This window comes from Semicossyphus pulcher, unplaced genomic scaffold (genome assembly GCF_022749685.1).
Source record: "Semicossyphus pulcher isolate SPU_LCO1_2020_fin unplaced genomic scaffold, fSemPul1.0.p SCAF_1, whole genome shotgun sequence".
Classification (NCBI taxonomy): Eukaryota; Metazoa; Chordata; class Actinopteri; order Labriformes; family Labridae; genus Semicossyphus; species Semicossyphus pulcher.
The window spans coordinates 32,047,557-32,070,315 of NW_027211603.1; the positions used below are offsets into that span (position 1 = coordinate 32,047,557).

The 22,759-nt window shown below is 40.8% G+C and overlaps 1 protein-coding gene across 1 annotated transcript in view; it reads left to right on the plus strand.

Moving 5' to 3' along the window:
• LOC138589795 (neural-cadherin) overlaps window positions 1–22,759 on the plus strand; it is a 334,506-nt gene that overhangs the window by 259,057 nt on the left and 52,690 nt on the right. The window contains exons 28-32 of the mRNA XM_069660252.1: window positions 3,381–3,508; window positions 8,732–8,859; window positions 10,412–10,535; window positions 17,769–17,949; window positions 20,643–20,809. Coding sequence (XP_069516353.1) covers window positions 3,381–3,508; window positions 8,732–8,859; window positions 10,412–10,535; window positions 17,769–17,949; window positions 20,643–20,809 — 728 coding nt within the window. The remainder of the gene's footprint in view (window positions 1–3,380; window positions 3,509–8,731; window positions 8,860–10,411; window positions 10,536–17,768; window positions 17,950–20,642; window positions 20,810–22,759) is intronic.

Sequence of the window (22,759 nt, forward strand, 5' to 3'; positions counted from 1 at the left end):
TTTCCCCTGTACATCACCACTTTTTTCCCCTTAACTCTTATCTTTCACTTGTCCTCTCCTCCATATTATCCTCTATCAGCCTTTAGCCTTTTTTCTTTCTCTTACAGCTTCCTTTCACTCTCCCTCGCTTCATTCTTCTTCTGTTCTGCAGCTTCACTCATCCCATGCGCTCCTCCTTTTAGACCCTGAAGTGTATTCATCTCTTGGGAAAATGTCAAGTCAATCATGACAAGAAGGCTCCTTAGGTGTACCAGACAATCGGTTGGTCAATCTACATTTGAACTGTCTTCTTTTTTTTTCTTTGACTCAGAGTGCGTGTGCACCTGCTGACATTAAGCATAGTGTCCGTATGCATTTACACACATTTATTTGTAGAGGTGTGCAGGTGCTCAAAGGTCCTTTTTTCTTGCGACACATCTGGTTGGTGTAAATGAAAGGGTAGAGGGGATAGTGTTAGCCACACGTGGTGTTCAAGAAAGAAGTATCCCCTGAGGTACGGGAGGGGGCTGCCTGAAGAATTTAAAATGAAAGACAGAGATGTGTGAGATGAAGAAGACAAAACGGTGAAGGTTCCCAGGCTTGATGGTGATAAAGAAAAATGAATAAATGAGGTTAACTGAGATGTGGTGGGATTGTAAAGCCGAAAGACGACAATGAGAAGTTTAACAAAGAAGGGAGGCTTTGGATTTAACTGATTTATTTTCTTCTCTGTTTTTTAGTCAATTGTCTGGCCTCTGCCAATATATGAAAATGTATTGAAATATTCCTGAAGTTCAGCAGCAAATCATTTTGCACCTGCAGCCGACTCAATCAACTTGCAGGTTATTAAAGGTAAAGTGACAAGAAAAAGGATGCCAACAACAAACTTGCTCTCACTGTGGCTTTAAGAGAGAAACGGCGCCAATATGAGAGGCAGCACAATGAAGTGTGGGACACTCTCAACAAAGGTGCATCTCAGCCTTGACAAGGCAATTAGAGGAGAGCAGCATCCCATGTGCTCTACAACACCTCATTTCATCTAACTCAAGGTGAAGACCGAGTTTAGTGCATGACATGAAACCATCTGAGCGGGTGATAACATTATTACACACAGACATTAACGCTGGAGTTTATGACTTTAATATGCAAATGGGAGTGTTACATTCAAGCCCTAGCCAAACAAATTTACCCAATGCTGATTGACTTTATCATAGGTAAATCTTTCTGTATTGTAAACCACAACAACCAATGCTGACACACTGTTACTTGTGCATTTTGTATCAAATATCAAATCAATATCTTTGTTTGTTCAGCCATAGTAGATTACTGTTTACTCGCAACACTTGCAGAGACCGGAAAAGCAGCTGCTTAGCTCCGCCTACCCTCTCTAGCAGACCAACCCCCACCTGATAGAAAACGCGTCACTTACTGGGCGCCGCTTGTGATTTTTTCCGCGAATGTAGCCACAGACACCCAGTCTGTAATACTGCGAATGCAAAGGCTTTCATCAGTGGGCCATAGGCTCAATCACCATTGTGTTACCTCATTCAGCGATAGATTGTGACTTAACAGACATTTATTTAAATGAAAATCTTTGAGATTATTACTTTAAGCATTCAGAGGAACAATTAGTCCCAAATAAAAAGAAGTCAGTGCTGACGAGGATACTGTTGGATAACCATTGGTGTAGCTTTTCCTCTAAAGACAGCACTGAGAGTAGAGAAAAGACGTACACAACAACGGTATTTGTCCAATGACTCACTACCAGTTACCTCTGGTTAAAGGATCAATACATCTAAATAGGTTATAAGTCAGCCTGAAAGGACACAATGGCACAGTGAAAAGTAAGATATCAGTAGAAAGCGTTTGTGAACTATTTGAAAGCACCGCTATGTAAAAGTGTCAGTTACGGTGAAAAAGTTCATGAAACAGTGAAGCAATGCACGAGGTAAAAGAGTCGAGAGATGAAAGAGTGCTGATAGACTGACATCGCAACAGAGGCAGTAAGAGGGATGACGAAAGCTCAGATGAAGTCAGACACAAAGCGGATTGAAGAGCAGTAAGAAGGGAATTTGATGCTTGTCAGCCTCTTTTGACTTCTTCTACTTCTCCTGACTCGAGCATGAAGACAAATGTCATAGTGCAGAAGTGAGTGAAATCCTTACTGTAGTTTAAGTATATTTGTAACATATACTGTAACCACCTCAGATTTGGCACTCAGAGTTAACCAGGAGAGTGCCGAGTGGGGGTCCTCAACATGAAGCATAAGAACAAATGCTTGAGTTGAAACTGAATCTCTAATTCAGGCGGTGGGTGTGTGGGAAAGTAGCTCCAAGGTGGCAGCAGGGAAACTTGGGAACAATGAGCTATTGGACATGAACTGTGACAGCCTCTTATTAATATTTAATTGAATACAGCCAACAGAGACGTACTGCAGTCTTGACATACGCATTAATTTAAAAACCACATCATTAAAACATTTTTGTAAAGTCTGCACACAGTCGCAGTCAGACTATGCCATATGATTGCCTTTCTTCATAACTGGAACAAGAAGTAAAGACAAATGAAAATGTGGAGAAGTCCTTATTGTAATGATCAGCTGCCTGATAGTCATGTTAGGATTTCAGTGCAGCTTCTGACTGTGGCAGACTTTTAATTGGCAAGAAAAATAACATTTTTACAAATTCAAAGTCTAATAGATAATAATTTTTTCGATTTGACTTCATAAAAAAAGACCAAGGACAATATTTGAGCGCTCTGTGGGAAACATGAAAGGACCAAAAATCAGTCAGTGATTGGTCATAATGGAGTCCAGACATGAACATTTAAAAGTTGCGAGTCTTTGTTGTAAACACAAGCTGGTGTAGCATGAAGCAATGAGTCACTGCATGCACCACAGTGAATAGCAGACACACAATGATGCTGATGGACTTTTTACATTTCAGCATGCATGATGATGGATTACCAATGCTGATTGGTAGACATGCGTTCCCGTAATTCCCTGCATATGGTGCCGAGCACACAAGCAGTCTTAACCACTTCATTAACTTTTAATTTCCCATTTGAGTAAGTCAGAAAATAGAATGTAATAACTTTTGTACGATGTTTGTTGACATCGCCGCAGACTGTGTGCAATAATCCTCATTGAACAGGGACTATATTAGCAATGGAGAAAGTTATGTAACACACTGTCAGTATGCACTGTATATGACACTTTGTACAACATTACATTCTTTGGACTGTGTCAGTCAACTGAAATGTTGTTTTTTTCAGAGACTTGGGTACTAGCCCCAGGTATTGGTTATCTGCAGATTCACAACAAAACTGTTGATTTCTTAGTTACTTAATATTTCTCCTAACCATTTCTCCCTGTCTCTCCTTCTCCCCCACTCTTCATCTAGAGCTAATAGACGGGACCCCCACCTTGAAAATCAACCACGGCTCGGGCACAGTTGTGCTACAGTTGCCAGGCAACGTGAACGTGGCAGACAGGCGGTGGCATCGGCTGGATGTCCGCAGCAACAGCAAGGTGGGACACTTCACCTATTAACTTCGACCAACATTTATTTAGAATATTAGCTACGAAACATTTCCTCACTGAGCTGTAGGCAGATGAAAAACATGTTTTTCTCACAATTTAATCACTAAAATCAAGAAATGTTTTCCTGCTTTAATACCTTTGAATTTGAAGGGATGTAAGTTGCCAGAAATTTACATATGTCATTTATATAAACAACTTGTTTAATCAAAGACTTGCTTAGGAAGTAAATTAAAGGATTTCACTGTCACTTCAGTTTTACTTATGATTATCTATGAGCTGTCATCGAGAAGATATGGGGTGCATTTATGCTCAGCTGTGGTCAAATACACCGATCAGCCATAACATTATGACCATGGACAGGTCGAGTGAATAACATTGATAGTCTTGTTACAATGGCTCCTGTCCGTGGGTAGCATATGTTAGTAAATATTTTGTCCTCAAAGTTGATGTATTGAAAGCAGGAAAAGTGAGCAAGTGTAAGGATGTGAGCGACTTTGACAAGGGCCAAATTGTGATGGCTAGACAACTGGGTCAGAGCATCTCCAGAACTGCATCTCTTGTGGGGTGTTCCCGGTCTGCAGTGGTCAGTACCTACCAAAAGCGGTCAAAGGAAGGAAACCGCTGGATCGGCAACAGGGTCATGGGGGACCAAGGCTCTGATGCGTTTGGGGAGCGAAGGCTGGCCCGTGTAGTCTGATCCAACAGAAGAGCTACTGCAGCTCAAACTGCTGTAAGAGTTGATGCTGGTTCTGAAAGAAAGGTGTCAGAACACACAGAGCATCACAGTTTGTGGGTATGGGGCTACGTAGCCGCAGACAGGTCAGGGTGCCCATGCTGACCCCTGTCCACTGCCGAAAGCACCTACAATGGGCACGTGAGCATCAGATGTGAACCACAGAGCAACGGAAGTAGGTGGCCTGGTCTGATGAATCACATTTTCTTTTACATCATGTGAATGGCCAGGTGTGTGTTGTGCTTAACTGAGGAAGAAGTGTGATTCTTTGGACAATATTCTGCTAGTAAAACCTTGGGTCCTGCCTTCATGTGGATGTTACTTTGAGACGTACTATCTACCTAAACATTGTAGCAGACCAAGGATAAGCAGGATAAGGGCCCTGCCACACTGCAAACATGGTTCAGGTATGGTTTGAGGAACATGAGGCCTCGACGGGTAGGGGCTGTTTTGACGGCAAAAGGTGGACCTACACAATATAAGGCTGGTGGTCATAATGTTATGGCTGATTGGTGTAATACCTCATGTTCTTTGGATTAGCACATTGGTACCTTCGAACAAATATGACTTATAAAGTAGAGGACACTAGACACTCTGTGTGTGTGTGTGTGTGTGTGTGTGCGTGTGTGTGTGCGTGTGCGTGTGTGTGTGCGTGTGTGTGTGCGCGTGTGCGTGCACGTGTTCGTGTGCGTGTGCCAGAAAGGTTAACATTCCTCAACACATTGTAGTTCTGAACTGCACCTGTGTTGGCTTGATGAGGTGGCAGCTTTACACTGTTCAAACATCCTCCAACACCTTTGGCCACAGTTTGAGATCAACTCATGCAGCAAGCCGGTAGTCATGAAGCTGTCTGGGTTTGGCAGCTGTATTTATTAAGATAAACTGTGAGTTGCTCTCAACTTTAATGCTCCCTGATGCAGCCTACATCCACCAAGAAGGAAAATACATCCAGTCTGCATTTGACTGAAGATTTACAGCTAAAAAAAAACTTTTCTTTGGTCAACTCTTGTGATGAAGATCTTGTTTTTAGCTTTCTAAAAAAAAAAAAATGTTGTTTCTGTTGCTGTGGACATAGATTTATTTAGTTGTATAGACAATGTAAGGATAAACTGCTTTGTATGGCACTCTTCACAGGGAAAGAAAATTAAGGGGCTGTTTATGTTAGATGCTGAAGTTCCTCTTAATATGTCCGTATGCAGGTGTGACTAAAGGTGTCAGTTTTTTCTGAAATGAATCAGATGCAAGAAAAATGTTTCTGCTGTAGTTGAGTTTACATCTTGCAGGGGAAATACATACATTCTTGCCTTATTAAACAGTTCAATAACAAAGCCCTGGCTTGCATGCAAATATACAAACTAAAGTTTGGGCCAATTTAATGTGTTTGGGGTTTTTTATGGCCAACTGTCAGAGCAACACTGGAAACCTTGGTTAATTTGAGTCCAATAAATGAATATTGCTTGTGAATGAATTCTTAACACCAGCAGCCGGAGAATGTGCTGCACAAAGATTAGGGCATCCTGAATGAGTTGAATTTCAGCAAAAAATCCTGCTGAGCTTCACAACCTTGGTGTAATAATTATTCGATGGCGCCAACATTAACAAGTCACATTTTCAATTACATGTTCTTATTCGGTGCAATCAATTAGTGAGTCCTGTCATTGTTGTACGAGATTAACATTTCACAAATTACACTTCTATCCACTGTAACCTTCCAGGCTTACCTCATGTCATAGACTGTAAATATCACCCATTAGGCCCTGTGCAAGCATGTTACATACGATTATTAGGGAGCAAATTGGGGAAGATGTAAGTTGGTGATGAAGTGCTGTAGAGCGGTCTGTTCTGTACAGTGCAAAGGGAGATAATAGTGGTGAGAGGAAGATGGATGATTGCAATAGCCCTCCTTTGACATTTTCTACCCAGGATCATTTCAACTGCATTTAATTAGAGTGAAATTAAGCTAATCTTCGTTTGACTGAGGCCCGCCTGGGGCTCTTCACCCCCAAGGACTCCCACATAACTACTGTCTTATACTTCTTACCCCTCTTCAATATCAGGGAGACAGAAATCCTATTTTTAGAGTCTTTGATATAACCCAGACTGAAAGCTTCCAGCCTCAGAGTCTCCCTCTGAGCTCGGGACACCTTTAAGCAGCTGGACAGGCTGCGTCTGAAGCCAGTTTTCTGAAACTCATGGAATGTAGATGAGGACCACTTGAGTAAAAGCACAGGACTGAGTCCAACTGTTGTCAGCACTCTTGCAAAACAAAAGCCTTTTCATTGCTGCATCTCTTTAAACCTAAAACTGAATAAGAACACTTTTATCATGCTGCCATTTGCTTCATTAAACTGGTTACCCAAAGACCTTAAATGTTCCCGAACTCCCCCTTTTCACAATAAGGAAATGCTGCTTGCACTCCCTTAACTACACGCTAATCCTTTTTATGAAGGCCGCTCCATCAGGAACCTTGTGTCTGCTACTGAATTGTGTGTGTGTTCTTTACCAATTCAGAAATACACAATAACTTTGACAGAACCGTAAACAGCTTTAAGGTCAGATTCACATTGACACTTGCATAAACACAGACTACATTTGCGCAGCGCTGAGCGCAGCCAAATGAATATGTGAATGCACTGAGACTTTGGGTAATACAGAAGCTTTATTCTGAATTGCATGAATACAATAAAGCCTTGGGACTTTTGTGATTACAACGGGGATTATTCAGCATCACAACGGTATTATTTTTAATCACATGTGAATCTATTCATTTGTCCTGACTTGTACGCAGCAGCTTATCCAACCTGGTTGTGTGACCTGGTATTATGAGCTGCTGTTGTGTGTGACAATGCAATATTCAAAGCAGCAAGGACAGAACTGCTGTCTAGAGATTTACAGGACTATTCAGGATCCAAATTCTCACCATCAGCGGTGTTCAATGTACAACAAAGTTTAGCAATTAATTAAATACAACATAGCCTAAAGAGTTAATGCACAGTACATGGACAATATGCAATGTAGTGTAGAAGTAATCGGAACAAACACAGGATCATTGACCTTCTATAGATAGCCTTTGATGGATGTAAAGCCCCATGAATCTGTGGAAAGAGCTGAAGTTGCTGCATAAAGATGTTAGTGTATAGAGTTTGTGTAAATGATTAATTCTGCAAACAAACACTGTTAATGTGACATGATGGACCTAATTGATGCTACTGAGCAATCAGCTGGCACAGCTGGTTTATATTATAGGGTATTAGCTGCTGATTCCCCCCACATGTATCTCCTGTTGATGATGGTTTTTAAGTCAAATTAAAACTTGTCAAACATGTCTGAACAGAGTGAAAAATATGGCTATGAGTTAGGACAGATTAATGATTCCATTGTTGTAGTTTGGCACAGTAAATAGCAGTGTTCAGTATTTGTTATTCTGACATTTATTCTGCTCATTCAGATGTTTCAGGGTCTTAAAGCAATTCTCGTCCGGGGAAACATCCTTTTTTATCTAATAATGTAACATCACCTTCTGTATTCTGTCACCAATCTCCCTTTGCTGTCATGTCGTCCTATCTGACTCAATAAACACTTTGATTTAGGAAGGGCATCTTTCACATAATGAGAGATTTTCGGAAATACAACTTAAATTTTATTTGAACACAATTTGTGTATTACCGTAAAACCCAGAATATAGGTCGCAGTCTGTTTTGGGGGTATCCCAGAGGGAAAAAGGTTTTCAACAGCTATGTATGAATAAAAACGTGCATAAAAGTATTTCAACACTAATTTATTTTTAAATTACATTTAAAACACATTCAAAACACACAAATTACAGGAGGTGCTGGTTTAGCTTAGTCTGTAGAGCAAGCACCATATATACAGAGGCAAAGTCCTTGCTGCATTGGCCACAGGTTTTGACCCATGGCCATTTGATGCATGTCATCCTACACTCTCTCTGCCCCATATTTCCTGTTGGTCTTCAGCTGTATCATCTAAAAAAGGCAAAAAAAAATCTTTAAAAACAAAAAGAATCAGATAAAGTTACAGGCTGACCCAATTACAGTCCATTAAAATAACTTCTGTTCTAATACCCATGTTGAATGACAGTTAAACAGTGAATGTAATAAATGACTCTGGCTGTTTACAAACAGGTTGTCATGGTTTTCTACTTTTGCACCTTTCTCTTTCCTTGTAAATACACCAGTTTCTCAATTATTGGAACATGTTGGGTTAAGATGTGAAATCTTGTTTTTTGTTTGTGCAATAACAAGAAACCTAGCAGGCAGCGGCACAGTAATATGCCCTAATGAAAGAAATGTGAGTCAGAGAGGCAGCTCCCGCTATAGTAATAATGGTGAAAGAGCACTTGACAGCAACAGGGGGTGCACTCATGATAATGCAGGGGAGTAGGGGCTTCATTAATGCACTCGGTGTCTCTGATAATATCAGTTCTATACAGCATGTACTTATTTGTGTGTTCTCTGCAGGAAGTGCGGTTCACCCTGGATCGCTGTTCAGGAGCAGCCGTGATGGAAATGGAGGGACTGGGCAGCTGGTTGACCACTGAAGACCACTCCTCCTGTGAAGTGACAGGTGTTACACCCAACACTGACAGGTACACATGGACACTTAATGAATGCATGTACACTTGTTTTTTTGATTACAGATGTGTTACAAAAATAGGGGCATGAAGCGTATTGAATAACCCTGACTTTGACTGAGCAAGAGCAAAATCCTCCTTTTTGTTAAATATTAACTTATTGCCTTAGTCTGAGTTATTATTAGATTTTAATCACATCCAAGTACCAAAATTCTACTCCTAAGACTTTACTTTTTTAGCTAACATCGTGCAGTAGTGTGACCTTCATTAAAGGTGTTGGACAAATATTTATGCCATAAACAGTACATGTAAATTAACAACAATAAATAAACTTTTGTTATTCTACATTCTTGCTGCTAGAAAGTGAAACCTTTGACTCGTGTACCGCATTTGGATAAACTCACACTTAACAATATAAGTTTTTAGCACTCACAACTGAACATGTACAGCAGCACAGCACATGGGCAAGTTTCATATACTGTACATTTCACCATCCTTGTTAGTCATTTCATTTCAAATCATTATTTTTTGATGAAAGGACATTGAGGTTTTCTTCATTTCCAATGCTGTAGAGGCACATTAAAGCAGCAAAAGTCACAATCAATCAATCACAGAAACATTACAGCAATAAAAATCAATTAAAACAGTTACAATTTGACTTACTTGCTTAAGCCTCAAACTGGAAGATTGACACCTTCACTCCCAACCTTTCTCTCTGCTCCACTGACAGACAGACAGACAGACAGACAGACAGACAGACAGACAGACAGACAGACAGACAACATATAATAGAAAGGGAGGGGAAGAGAGACAGCAGCATATGACAGAAAGAGAGAGCGAGGAAAGAGACAAAGAAACTCTATTTTAAAAAGTTTATTGTGAGTGTCCATGAATGAAGAAAAACCCTTTTAATATCACAGTAAACTAATGGTAACTCATGAATTTCACATTTTGCTAAGTATGGTAAATAAATTCCTCCCCCAGACCCCCTACTGGTCTATAAGGCCCCACAATGTCCTCATATCCCAGCACATTGTAGTAAGCTTGATCGATCTTAGTCACAATATCAACTCTAATAGTCAGGTATCTTCTGGATAACTTTGTTGCACACTGGCATGCAAAATAAAAACTTTCAGTTTCTTGTTTCAGTTCATTTAAAGTACTGTTATCAGGTGCTTTAGGTCTGTGATGTGTGTCTATATTTTTGTAAAAAAACATCTTGTTCTGCTTCACCAAGTGGCTGAATACATAAATAAATGAGTCTCTGTGTTTATTAACTTATTTGATCATTGATTGCTTCGAATTACAGAATAATCCATTCAGTTTTGTTTCCTGTGTTCAATGTTAGAAAGGCTTGATTTGAAAGAGCTGGTAAAAAGCTAAAGCTGTGGCTGCAAAATGTCACTAATGTTGTGGGGAAATTGTATTTAATTCCACTGTGTCGACACTCCCACCCCGTTGGATTTAGAATACTTCCGACCATTGTACCCAAATTATGTGTACTATAAACTCTGATTGTTCATGACTGCTTTTTATAATTGTGTGTCCATGCCTCTGTGTGTTTTAGACATCTGAACATGAGCCACGTGCTCCAGCTCGGCGGGGTGAACGAGGACATTCCCTACATCTACCCTCAGCTTCAGCACAAACACTTCACCGGCTGCATCCGCAACCTCATTGTGGACAGCAAGGTAACCCTGAACCACACACACACACACACACACACACACACACACACAAACACATAACCACACAACCACACAACCATTAGCACGCCACAATACAGGCAGACAGATACTCACACCTGCACTCTAGCTGATAAATGGATTAATAACAGGTCTCAACGTTCACAGCACCCTTTGCCATGTAAGAGAAGTTTTTTACGCTTTCAACTGTAACCTCAAAGCGCTTTCAGATATAACACATGTGCACTCCAACAGTCAGACAGAATATGAACCTTTCCACTCCTACCCAGTCTGACTTCAAGTCAAGACTTTCAAGTAACCTTCTACTGCTCTGTTGGAGTAAAAAAGTCAAGGACCCCATCCTCAACCATGACAATCTGAGCCCAACCCCAACAAAACCCCAAATCCTTTCTCTATGAACACAGGCCGCGGGTATGACAGCTTTTTGTGAGGCCACTTTCTTCTAAAGCCTGAAATTTTGGTTAAAATTGTATTTTCTGCTGCAATTTCTACCCTGGCTGCAAAATAAAACTCTGACTAAGTGAGAAAATGTGCCCCTGCTAGTCAAAAACTATCCAGTGATACCTGGCAAACTGGTATTTGGACAAAACCAACAGGGTCTTTGTAGACTGTTCCTACTAATGAGAAGACGGAACGATGTGTAAAAGATGTTTATCTCAATTATCAAAATAGATGATGCATAACTCTCATTATTTCAGATGTTACCTTTGTTACAAGCTGCTAGAGATAAAGTCTCAACCTGATATTGCTTGCATCTGTTCAAAACTTATAAATACACCTAATGTATACCTGTTATGAATGTGCCCCGCAGTCAATATATGCTTGCAATCTGATCATGGCTCTTGAATTCTCTGTACAAAGAGCGTGAGTGGGAGGGGAGCAGGAATTCTCCTCTTTTGTGACACTTTCGTAGGAGGCAACAGAAACTTTGACAGGCTGCTTCTTGCTGCAGTATTGCTTGCAGCCATGTTGAACAGTGCAACAGTGACTTGAAATTGTATAAGAGAAATGAGCAACTGCTGGGACTGTAGAGGCGGATCTTGCTGGTCTGTGTCAGCCACTCTTAGTTGGAGATCTTGAATGAAAGCATGTCCCTATTTTGAAACCGAGAAACAGTGGTGTTTTAAAACTATGATAAGCCCTTGCATGCCTTTTAGTGCGTCTGAGCAGGTCTTCATTTAAATCTGAGTCACATATTTTATCTAAACCATCTCGGCATAAATAACAGCTAACCTTGTATACAATAGAACTGCATAAAATGAGACCGAACAGTGTTTGCTGTAAACAGTCTTGTTTCAGTTGTGCTGCTGATGAATAAAAGAAGACAAATGTGAAAATAGTCTGCTTATCATATCTCAGCAAAGGACAAGAAAACTTTCTCAGTTCAACAGCAGCTCTATAAAGTTAACAGAATAACACGACTATGCATTAACATTAAAATACCATTCACTCCTGGGTTAATGACTAAGCCCTACCAGCCAGCCAAAAGAGAGAAGGAAGTCAGTAATGTCAGTCTTATAACATAAGCCCAATGATCTGACTTACAGTATCTATCACCGTTGTTGTTGTTCAGCACAACAACAATGATGGTTGTGACGGTCTCTGTGGTATTCATCTCCCTCCTACACTATGATTGGACGACTGGGTAAAAAATGAAAGTGTTTACCCAAAGTTAAACATTTATAAACCCAAAGCCATAGAAAAAAACACTCATGTCCATAAATGAGTGCAGAGTGGACCCTCAGCACCTTGTAACGCATTTGTAGAGTTGTGAAATTAGTACTGAATATACTGCAGGCCTACAGAAACTGCTTTGTACACACATAATGGTCTGCTTTTTATATTTTCCTGACAGTTATACTGACAAACTTAACCTGACTTGCGTATTTATTAGGGCTGTGATGGTAACCGCATGACTGCATTATCACCGCTTTTTTGTTTTTAAATATAGACCCAGTAATGTTGCTAGGTGCTCGTCCAACGTTTCTGGCGCATTCAAATCTAAAGGGACACATTAAACTCACTATCCATACATCCTAGGGACGCACCTCTTCATCTTTCCATACAGAGCGATACATTATGAACAACAAAGTTGTTTTAAAAATCACAGTGATCGGCAGAAGAAGAAGCTGACCTGGCTGTCAGAGCACTGCTGTTTCAACCCTCTGCGCATCTAATCGACGCAGATGAGCTTGTGAGTAGTCTGCCGACATGCCAGTTTAGCCGCTACAACAACTAGCCAGTCACCATGGATTAAATTTCAACAAATAAGGATACAAATTTAGTAATGATACTATACTCCCGTTTCCACCGCTCATGCTGTGTTCACTACTGTGAAAAAAAAAAAAAAACGGCAGCGTGCTGGGGCGGGAGTTAACTGCCAAACTGCAAGGGGGCCTTAGTGTTGTTGAACCTGTTGATAACTTAAACCCCCCCTCCAGTGAAGTGTTTAACCTTGTAAACATCTCCATGTGGTGTTTTTCATGTGCTACAAGACATATCAGGGAAAACATAAGCAGTCGACTCCATGGCTGGGCCTGTCTGCTCTTAAACTGCAGTGTACCAAGGACAGGCTGAACAACACGTTTTCAGATTGGCAGGTTTGAGACGTCGCAAACCTAAGGAGCCAATCCCGTTAATGGACGGGGTGACGCTATGCATATCATTATGTGCAACCTATGGCAACCACTTCTGCAATGCATGAGCCAGCTGTAACCATTGTAATTTTTGCAAACTCACTACTGACTACTAACGTTAACGTTACTGCTACAAGTTGCCACTAAACGATGGCAGAGAGTGTTTTGTTTTCTCCTGTTATCTGGCAAAAGGAGGATATTCCTTGGGAGGATTTTTACAAGGTAATTAAACGTATTTTGCAGAAAAACATATCAGACACAATTTATTATTTCAAGCGGAGCACTTTATGTCTTAAAACATGACTGGAGCTGGTCTTTAAAGCTTATGTGAGAAACTTTTATTTTGTTGTCCCTGTGGACAAAGAGGAATCTATTTGCTGATCTTGTCATACGCAGGTAGTATTCTCTATCTTTTAACTGTCAAAAAACACTTCCAGTTTGCACGCTGTAAATCGCTTTGTCTGACACTGATCCATTGGCAGCGGTTACAGGCGTTAAAAAATAACACTATAGAAAAAATAAATCTTGCAGCTGACGGTTTGCTTACGTAGGTCATAGCCAGCTAAAATCTCCTGCAGTACTAAATAGAAACTAACTTATTAGACTACATATAAGCTCATGATGCAAGTGTGTTTTGAAACGTATAATAATCTCCACAAAAGTGACTGACAGCTGATAGATGCTATGAGTATTTTTTTTCCTTTTTAAGGTACAGTCTGATCAGTTTCACCTATAGGGGCGCTGAAGGTAGCATTTCAGTCTTGTTGCCTCCTTAAACACCATTTATTTGTAACCATTCAGTAGACCTGTAAAGCTCGATTAAGCTGTTGAATCTCAAGAGGTGGGACATAAAAGGATCTTCATTTCTCCTGCTGCATCGCTCAAAGCGTGTTGCTGATGTGTGGTACCTTCTGTGGAGACATCACAGGAGGCTGCACAAATGTTATGTATTAATGAGAGAAGTCTGCATGATGTGTGTGGGTGGACATGAGGATAATACATCTCCACAGAGCAGGCAACAGTAGGCGTACTGGTGATTAATAATGTTGATGGACGTGTTCTGGCATTGTGTGACTTTCCTTTATTTTTTTGTAATTTGTCATTTGGTGCTGTTGTGCTTATTATCACAGACTGCTAATGTGTCACATTTGTTACTATAGCAACATCATCTGTTTCTCTTGATGTGTGAGTGCTTGTTGTGTGGTAGAGGTAGTTGACATTGATAGACATGCTTGCTTTATGTTTACTTGTTTCTTTACACATGTTTGTTTTTTATTATTACATTAGCATGTTTGTGTTTTGGAGCCAGACAGAGGTACAGCCTGTCAGGACCATGTCACCTCCATTAATCATAATTAAGAGTGATGCATGGCTGAGTGAATGAAGAGAGGAGAGTAAACTAGACTCACTAAAGGTTGGGTCAGATGTGATGTGTCCATTAAAAGAGACAGGAGGAGTGTATTCACTTTATAATAATTGTTTCTATTCTGGAGTTGTGTCTCTGTCCTCTGGCTGTCTTTCACAATCGTCAGTTTCTCACCCTCCATCCTCGCCCTGTCATTATCCTACTTGTTTTTCTCCCTTCAGCCCACAGTGTTACATTACTGCTTTAAGTTTTTCTCTGGTTTTGACAAAACTGTCACTCCATTTTTAAGTATGGATGTTTGCAGTTGCAGGGGTAATGGCTTCATGAATGCTGGGAGCTCTGAGTGGGAGTAGGTTTTTCTCAGCTAAAAGTTTGACTAAAAGAGTATACACCACGTTATGGACCAAAGTTGAAAACATCCGTTGCCAGAATATATTTAGACACAAAACCTGCTGCCTGTATTTTTCAGGTGCTTTTCGATCTTACAACCATTTTTGCAGACACACATTGGAAACACTTTGTATGGAAACAAAGCCAATTTAATGGAAATAAATTATATTATTGAAGACAACATAGTGATTTTTATAGTATCAAACACAAAATTAGATTTTTGATATTTATATTATTTTTTGGCTACAGTTAAAGGGCCCCGTCTGTGAGCCAAGCTTTTTACATTTCATCGATGTCCAGTCCATAGTAGGGCTGCAACATAGGGCTTGGCGATAGGGCCAAAATCCTACATAATGATATAGGATAGTTCATATCTCGATAACAATATACACTACTCACAAAAAGTTAGGGATATTCGGCTTTCGGATGAAATTTCAGGATGAACCTAAAATGTACTATAACCTTTACAGGTGAATTTAATGTGACCTTCTCTAAACTTTTGAATGCACATGTCCAACAGTTCAATGCTTCAGTGCTTTCTGCACAACTTACTGTTCTCTAACAAGGAGCTTAACAGCAAAATTCACAACAGGTGTTTGATCCATGAATTGACCAATACATTTCCTGGTTCAATTAGAATTGGTATTTAAACAGTCCTCCTCATCATGCTGTTCACATTTTGACATCATGAGACCAAGACGACACCTAACAATTGATCAACAGTACCTCGCCATTGTGAGGCTTCAAACAGGATTTTCTCAGACGGAAGTGGCCACTGAGCTTAGACTGTCACAGAGTGTCATCAGCAGGTTGCAACAGAGATACAGAGAGACTGGAAGAGTCACAGAAAGGCATAGAAGTAGACGTCCTTTGGCCACATCCCACACTGATGACCGCTTCATTGTGAACAGTGCCCTGCGGAACCGGATGATGAATGCCACTCAACTCCAGGCACATTTAAGAGAGGTGAGAGGCACCCAAGTGTCACGTCAGACCATTCGAAAACCGTTTACATCAGCGTGGTCTGCGTGCTAGACGACCTGCAAGGGTACCTGACCACACCACCAGGCACAGGCGTCATCGTCTTGCATGGGCCAGGGAGCATTTACGCTGGACGAGGGACCAGTGGGCCTCAGTGCTGTTCTCTGATGAAAGTCGATTCACGTTGAGCAGAAATGATGGCCGCCAACGATGTTGGAGATGTCAAGGAGAGTGCTATGCATCAGCCACTGTTGTCACCAGATGGGCCTTTGGTGGTGGTGTTACAGTGTGGGCAGGTGCGTCTAGTCAATACAGAACTGCCCCACACTTTGTGAATGGTACAGTGACAAGCCTATACTACCTGAATAACATCATTAATCCAGTCATTGTGCCCCTGCGTGAAACAATTAATCGACTAATCAGATAATAAATTGCACAATTAGTTAATGGCTATAATTTAGCTATCAGCTTTTACATTTAGTTGGAGGTTCTTTTAAACGTGCTCTAAGTAACAATAAAGACAATCATTATGAGTTCTACATTCAAAAATATGTCTTTTAATAAACTTCGCTGCTGATTTGACTCCTACTGATACAAAAGATGAATAAGACACCTGATATTAAGTTTTTGTCTATTCAAACCAAGGACAGACAAAGTGCTGATATAAAAAGTATATCAAATCAAGTACACAGATCCAACATGCTTCCTCTTCAAATGCTCGCACATTACCGACGTGCTCCCGGTGAGAATATTTCACTTCCTTTGGACTTGGATATTTTTATACCCAACACCTGAGATCAATCTTGGCAAACAGGGCGACCTACACTCTCTCTCTGTGTGCAGGGTGTCAGCCTGCTCAGCTGAAACAACAGTTTGTAATTTAAGCAGAAGCAGGCGTTTGTTTTTTTTACTTCAATTCATATCAGTCTGGGTGCTTTTGCTCAGACACATAGAGAGTGACACAGATCCACAGTTAAGTCAATTGCAGACTCTGTAATGTGTCTTTCAGTCATTGATTGCTGATGTCAGTGTAACTGTTCGCAGCAATCAACACAAGCTGTCCAAACCAAGCAAACAGAGGAGCTGTAGCTTTTTTAAAGGTCAGCAACCAATAAGACGCCTCTTTGCTGGAGGTCACAGCCAATCAGCAGCTCCCGGGTGGCATGACTTGCTGTCCGTTTTTACGATCAGTCGCATTCCTGCTTCTTCACATAGGCACCAACAGAATTCATAAAGTTGGGGTGAGGCAGAGAGGGGATTGAACATATTAATGTCTTTTATGACATGTTTTTGTGAGGGACACAAACTTGTGCGTTCAAGGTTCCCCCGTCCTTTGAGGTTTCTGTGCAGCCGGCCATGCTTTTTGTCCGTTAGAACATTGCTCCAGTGTTTGGTATTGATCACAGTGGGAGGAGAGATTAAAGGAAGAGAGAGATGAAAAGGCCAAAGTGTATCCCTGAGCTCACGTCCTTCAACATATTTGAACGATGCCTTCCTGAAATCTTTCATTTTTACTCTGTTTGAATTTATTTTGTGGCTCTCCTCATGGCTACATACCTTCTCTCCCGTGTCTTCTCCAGCCTCTTTCTCTGCTGTCACTTTGACTTTTTGTCTCCTGCTTTTAAGCTACTTAGTTATTGGCGAGTCCTCTAACTTCCTATCTTCCTGCTTCATTTATACTCAGCTTTCTACCTCTTCTTTTAATGCTTATCCTTTTTAATGCTTTTCTCTTCTTTCTCACCATTCCTTTGTTCATCTGTCTACTGTTCCCTTCTCATGCCCCATCCGTCCTACCTCCACCTTTCATTATTCCTCTATCTCCTCTTCTCTATCTCCTCCATTCAGCTGTATGATTTGGGCTCCCCCGCTGACTCTCAGTCCAGCTCTCCGGGCTGCCTAACCACCGACAGCAGCTGTGTCAACATGGGCTATCCGTCCTGCGGCCAGCGGGGTCGCTGTCACGGCGAGTGGGGCTCCTTCAGCTGCCAGTGTGTGCCGGGATACACAGGACACCAGTGTGAGGAGGGTAAGCCAAACTTATTTGGACTTGTGTATTAAAGGAATACATAAAATTTGTGGTGGATGAAGTCCTTAACAGCAAACAAAATAACTGTCCTGAAAGATATTTTGCCTCTGACTTAATGCTGGAAAGTATCAAGCACAATTAGCTACAACACTGCAGTTTATTAAATGAAACAGCCTCTAAATATACCTGGCTATATATAAGTTATAGTGAGGTGATTATTGTAAGTATGTGAATTTACAAGCCCTATAATTATCACAATCAGCACAGTGTCACAAAGCTTATAGCTTCAGATGTAGTCCAGCTAAACATGATGGTCGTTTTTATGTGAGGATTAAAGATGATAAAATGAGACACTAAGAGGTTACAGGCTGTTTTCTCTCGCAGCGTCAGTGATGTGGAGCGGGTAAACCCAGTTTGTTTTTTATTTGCAGTGTAAAGTTTCAGTCTGCGAGGCTGACTGTCCTCATAAACAAAGTGTGTGTACCTCCTGTTTCGGCAACATGTCACCTAAAAGAGAACAAAGCTTGAAAGACATTGTTTGATCAAACCAACCAGGGTTAATTACTTATGTTATCAGCAACCTCTTGTCCATGTCTTTGTAACATTAACCACACACAATACTTAATGGCAAACTTTATGCAGTTTGGATGTACTCTTTTAAAATTCAAGCATAAACAGGCAAAGAACTTCCCTTTCCCGTAGAGGATTCTTTATTACTGCCACGTAACTCTTGTTATAATCAGAGGGCAGCAGGCAGGCCCGTAGCTGCATCCATATAAGGGTCATTATATACTGAATAAAGCAGCTTCTTGTGAACTCCTGTGCGTTGTCTTTAATGACCCCCGTCGCCCTGGTCCTTTACCACCTGTTGTCACTTCCTGCAGAATGAGGAGAGCAGCTCCAGAGATGCTTTCTGCTGATGCAGCGCTCTCTGCCAGGCTGAGTAGACTTTAGTTTAGTTCTCCTTTTGGTGAAGCAACCTAACAGGACTCTCTCAAATGTGCTTGAATGGAACAAGTTTTTCAATTCATAAAGTCAATACTATGTTATCTGTGAAGGTATTCAGTCATCCAGGTCATGGTAATTCAATATAATCCAAAAGGCTTTTTAGGACAGAGACGGTAAGCTAAAGTTTCCCTCGTCTCATCACATCATGATATTGCTTTCAGTTTGGTGTCGATCTGGTGATGCCAGAAGACGAGGACATGCTCATCTCTGTCTCTATACACACCTGCTTCACCTCAGGGAGATTTCTGCTCGAGCCACACACAGGCCAAAAACAGAGACCGACACCAGGCCCTCCATCATGCGCGCTCATTCTGATGTGCGCTCTCTCTAATACACGCAGGAACAGACACACACACACACACACGCAACGAAGAGGTATATTTAAGAAGTCAATTTAGTATAAACCGCAGACTGTGGCACCGACAATCGTGCCCACAGATATTAATACTGCCAATGTCCGTTATGCACGCACTGGAGAATACAGCCATGTGATCCGGTCCAATCCTGGCGGCGTTTCTGGAGATTTAAATAATGAAGTTAGCTGCTGTGCCAGGCATACTTTTCTTTATTTTTTACATATTTTAAATGACATTGATATACACGTTTAATAAACAATATATGATTGATAAAGCTAATGAGTGATATTTAATGAACCTTAGGTAAAAAAAAAACTGAAATCCATAAGCTACAGCTATTGTCGAATACAAACGTCATTTAAAATAATCGAATATTCGAATATCTGTGCCCATCCCTAATTCACATACATTTTTTGTCGACTGAAAAGACAAACAAAAAATGGCTTGTATTATAACTAGAAAGAAAGACAAAGCTATTCTTTTTCTGCTTTATATAGTTTTGCAGTATCTAAATATATTATTGTCCCTAAGATGATAACGTGATAATATTGTTATATAAGGCAGAATAGTGTCTACAAAGATCAAGGAAATAGTCACAAAACTGCTCAGAAAGAAAACATTCTTCCATTTTTCCCTAAGTTGCTGTTGCTTCAAAAAGTTGACCAAGTTTTAAATAAACACACTTATTTTAGAAAAGTAATATTATTTATATAAAACTGATGGTATTAATTTGATTTGGAATCCACAAGTCTCACACTCAGGGCAGTTTGGCCTTGATAAACACAGAGTATTGGATGGACATGGTTGATCAGCGGCATATTGCATGCATAGAGGAAATCAAAAATGTGGGGTTTAATATTGCCTTCAAGGAGGATGTTATGAACCACTCAGCTCTGTCAAAGTTACATGGAAGAGAGACAAAGAAGGAGAGGTGTGGAAGTGACAGACGGAGGGAAATGTAACTTGCATATGCTGTGAGATGGAAGAACGGCTCTGAAAACATTTTAGGTGTGCTTGGTTAACTCTGCATGGAGTGCACAAGATCCACTTCTGGGAACATGGGTCAAAGAAAGAAGAACCAAGCATAACCCCAGCTAAACCACACATACATATTCTATCATGTGTGTTTAGCATAGTCTGTCCTGCCACCAGTTCCCTGCATAGAGGGGAGTTTAGTTTGACTTAGCTGAAGTTACTTAAGGTCAGGTCCTCCTGGAGTGAAGAACCTTTTAATTGTATGAAGTCTTTGTGTTACATTTAAAACTTTAATTTTGTTTATTCCAAGTCATAGCACGCTGACTGTTGTGTTTGTGTGTGTACCATCACCAGAGGTCCAAGAGTATTCCTTCGATGGCCACAGTCACGTGCATTACCAGTTGGCTTCCCCGCTGTCGGCGCGGAGGACATGGGTTCAAGTCCTGGTTCGAACCCGCAAACACAGCAGCACCATCCTAAACCTGATCTCAAAGGAGCAGAGTGAATACATACGACTAGAGGTAAGGCTGCTGTGTGTGTGTGTGTGTGTGTGTGTGTGTGTGTGTGTGTGTGTGTGTGTGTGTGTGTGTGTGTGTGTGTGTGTGTGTGTGTGTGTGTGTGCGCGCGCGTGTTAGTGTGTGTGTGTTAGTGTGTGTGTGTGTGTGCAAGTCTATGGTAGACTGTGATGGAAGATTGTGTGAAATCTCACTGCCTCTTTTTCTTTTGTTTCTGTGCAAAAACAAGTCTGTCATATTGCTCAATTTTAAACAGTGAAAATGTTTCCTCTGCTTTCCACCCTGCAAAGAAACATATGGCATTTTGTCTGTTCATTTTTTGTTGTTTCTAGCAGCCAGGTTGTAAACAAGACAGTAAGCAACTAGAAACAATCAGATCTAAACAAGTTGCAGATATTTCCCCGGATCTTCCTGCCAAAGTCATTAAAGGTGACAAGTTGTTTCAGATTGGACTGAGCTGTCTGCATGTCTCAATAAAGGAGCATTTCACCATTTAGGGGGGATACTTATTTCTAAGATAGAAAGTAGGGATGGGCATTTCAAGCAAAAACACTATTCGATATTCACTGGGATAGACAATTCTTCGAAGATCGAGAGAATTACCACAGAGCTCTGACGGCTGCAGAAGTCCCTGGGCCTTTCTCAAACCACCCCCTACTCCTTCTCCCTGCACACTTCAACTCTGTTTGCCTGTTTGCTTGGAGCTTCCACCACATTGAGTGCTGTCCAAAACCTCTGAGTGTGCAGTGGGAGTGGGTTGTGAAAACCTTCCCCAGCGGGTCTGCACTTATGCTGACTTATTGACCAGATGCAACACTGTTTTGTTCGTCATGAGATGAGAATAAAAGTTCTGTGTTATTACCCGTTACGTAGAAACGAAAAATGCTTTAAATAAGACAACCATGAAATAATAAACTAACCTTAAAGTCTCAACGTTAACGTTATATTCAGGATATAATCAACCCATTTCTTTTCCAGAAATGAAACAAGTAAAAAGTTTGAAGCGTTTTATGCTAGTAGGGAACTCATCAGGTCATTAACGTGAGTTTGAAAACTGTATTTACAGATAAGAAATGTCGCCAAGGAAGATTGAAGTTTATTTTCCTCATGATGTGGTGTGATTTTAATGACTCTTCCTCACTGGTGTTTATGTAACTTTTATTATTATTTGTGTGACATGAAACCATGGTTACACAAATTTCCCGTCTCCACCAGAGTGAGGCGAGTGAGGAAGTAATCCCTTTACCTAAACAAAGGGTGCTCCTTTCAGCTGTGAGTGTGATGTCAAACTGAGGTCACAACGCAACGGAGTGTCCGGTTTGAGAAAGGCCCTCTGCATATACTGTATTTCGGGTTCAGAATCTCACAGTGCCACACCAGCTTTATCAACACAATGCTTTCGTCTTCTTTTGTTATTTAATGGCGGCTAGTAAACAGCTTTCAGATGTGCTACAGCCACCTCGTCTGGTGGCTGTGTGCCGCATCACAACCAGGTGCCGGTCAAAACAATGCAAAATTATCTTTTTGAGAAGAGACAAAGATCGCTTGAACCGAGTATTTATAAAGTAATGAGTATTGGAATATTCAAAATTCATGACCCATCCCTAACAGAAAGTGATGAGAAATCAGTAAGAATCTCATATCAGCAAGCAAGCAAGCAAGGCTAACAAGCTTCCACTATGGAAGTGAAAGAGTTTATGTAGCTCTTACGTTACTGATTTATACTAGAAAGGGAGCTGACATTTCATTCATGGTAATTCAGCAAGTTATTGACAAGAAGTGTTGTGGGTCCCTCATTTTAGAAAGGAACTGTCTTTGCCTTTTTGTCTTTTTGAGTCGTGATAGCAAATCACCAGACTATCAAAACTCACTGCCATGACAAGTTTTGTTCTGTCTACACAAACAAGATGAGCTACAGCCAGCACTTCACATGTCCCTTTTTTTTCTGGTTCGCTG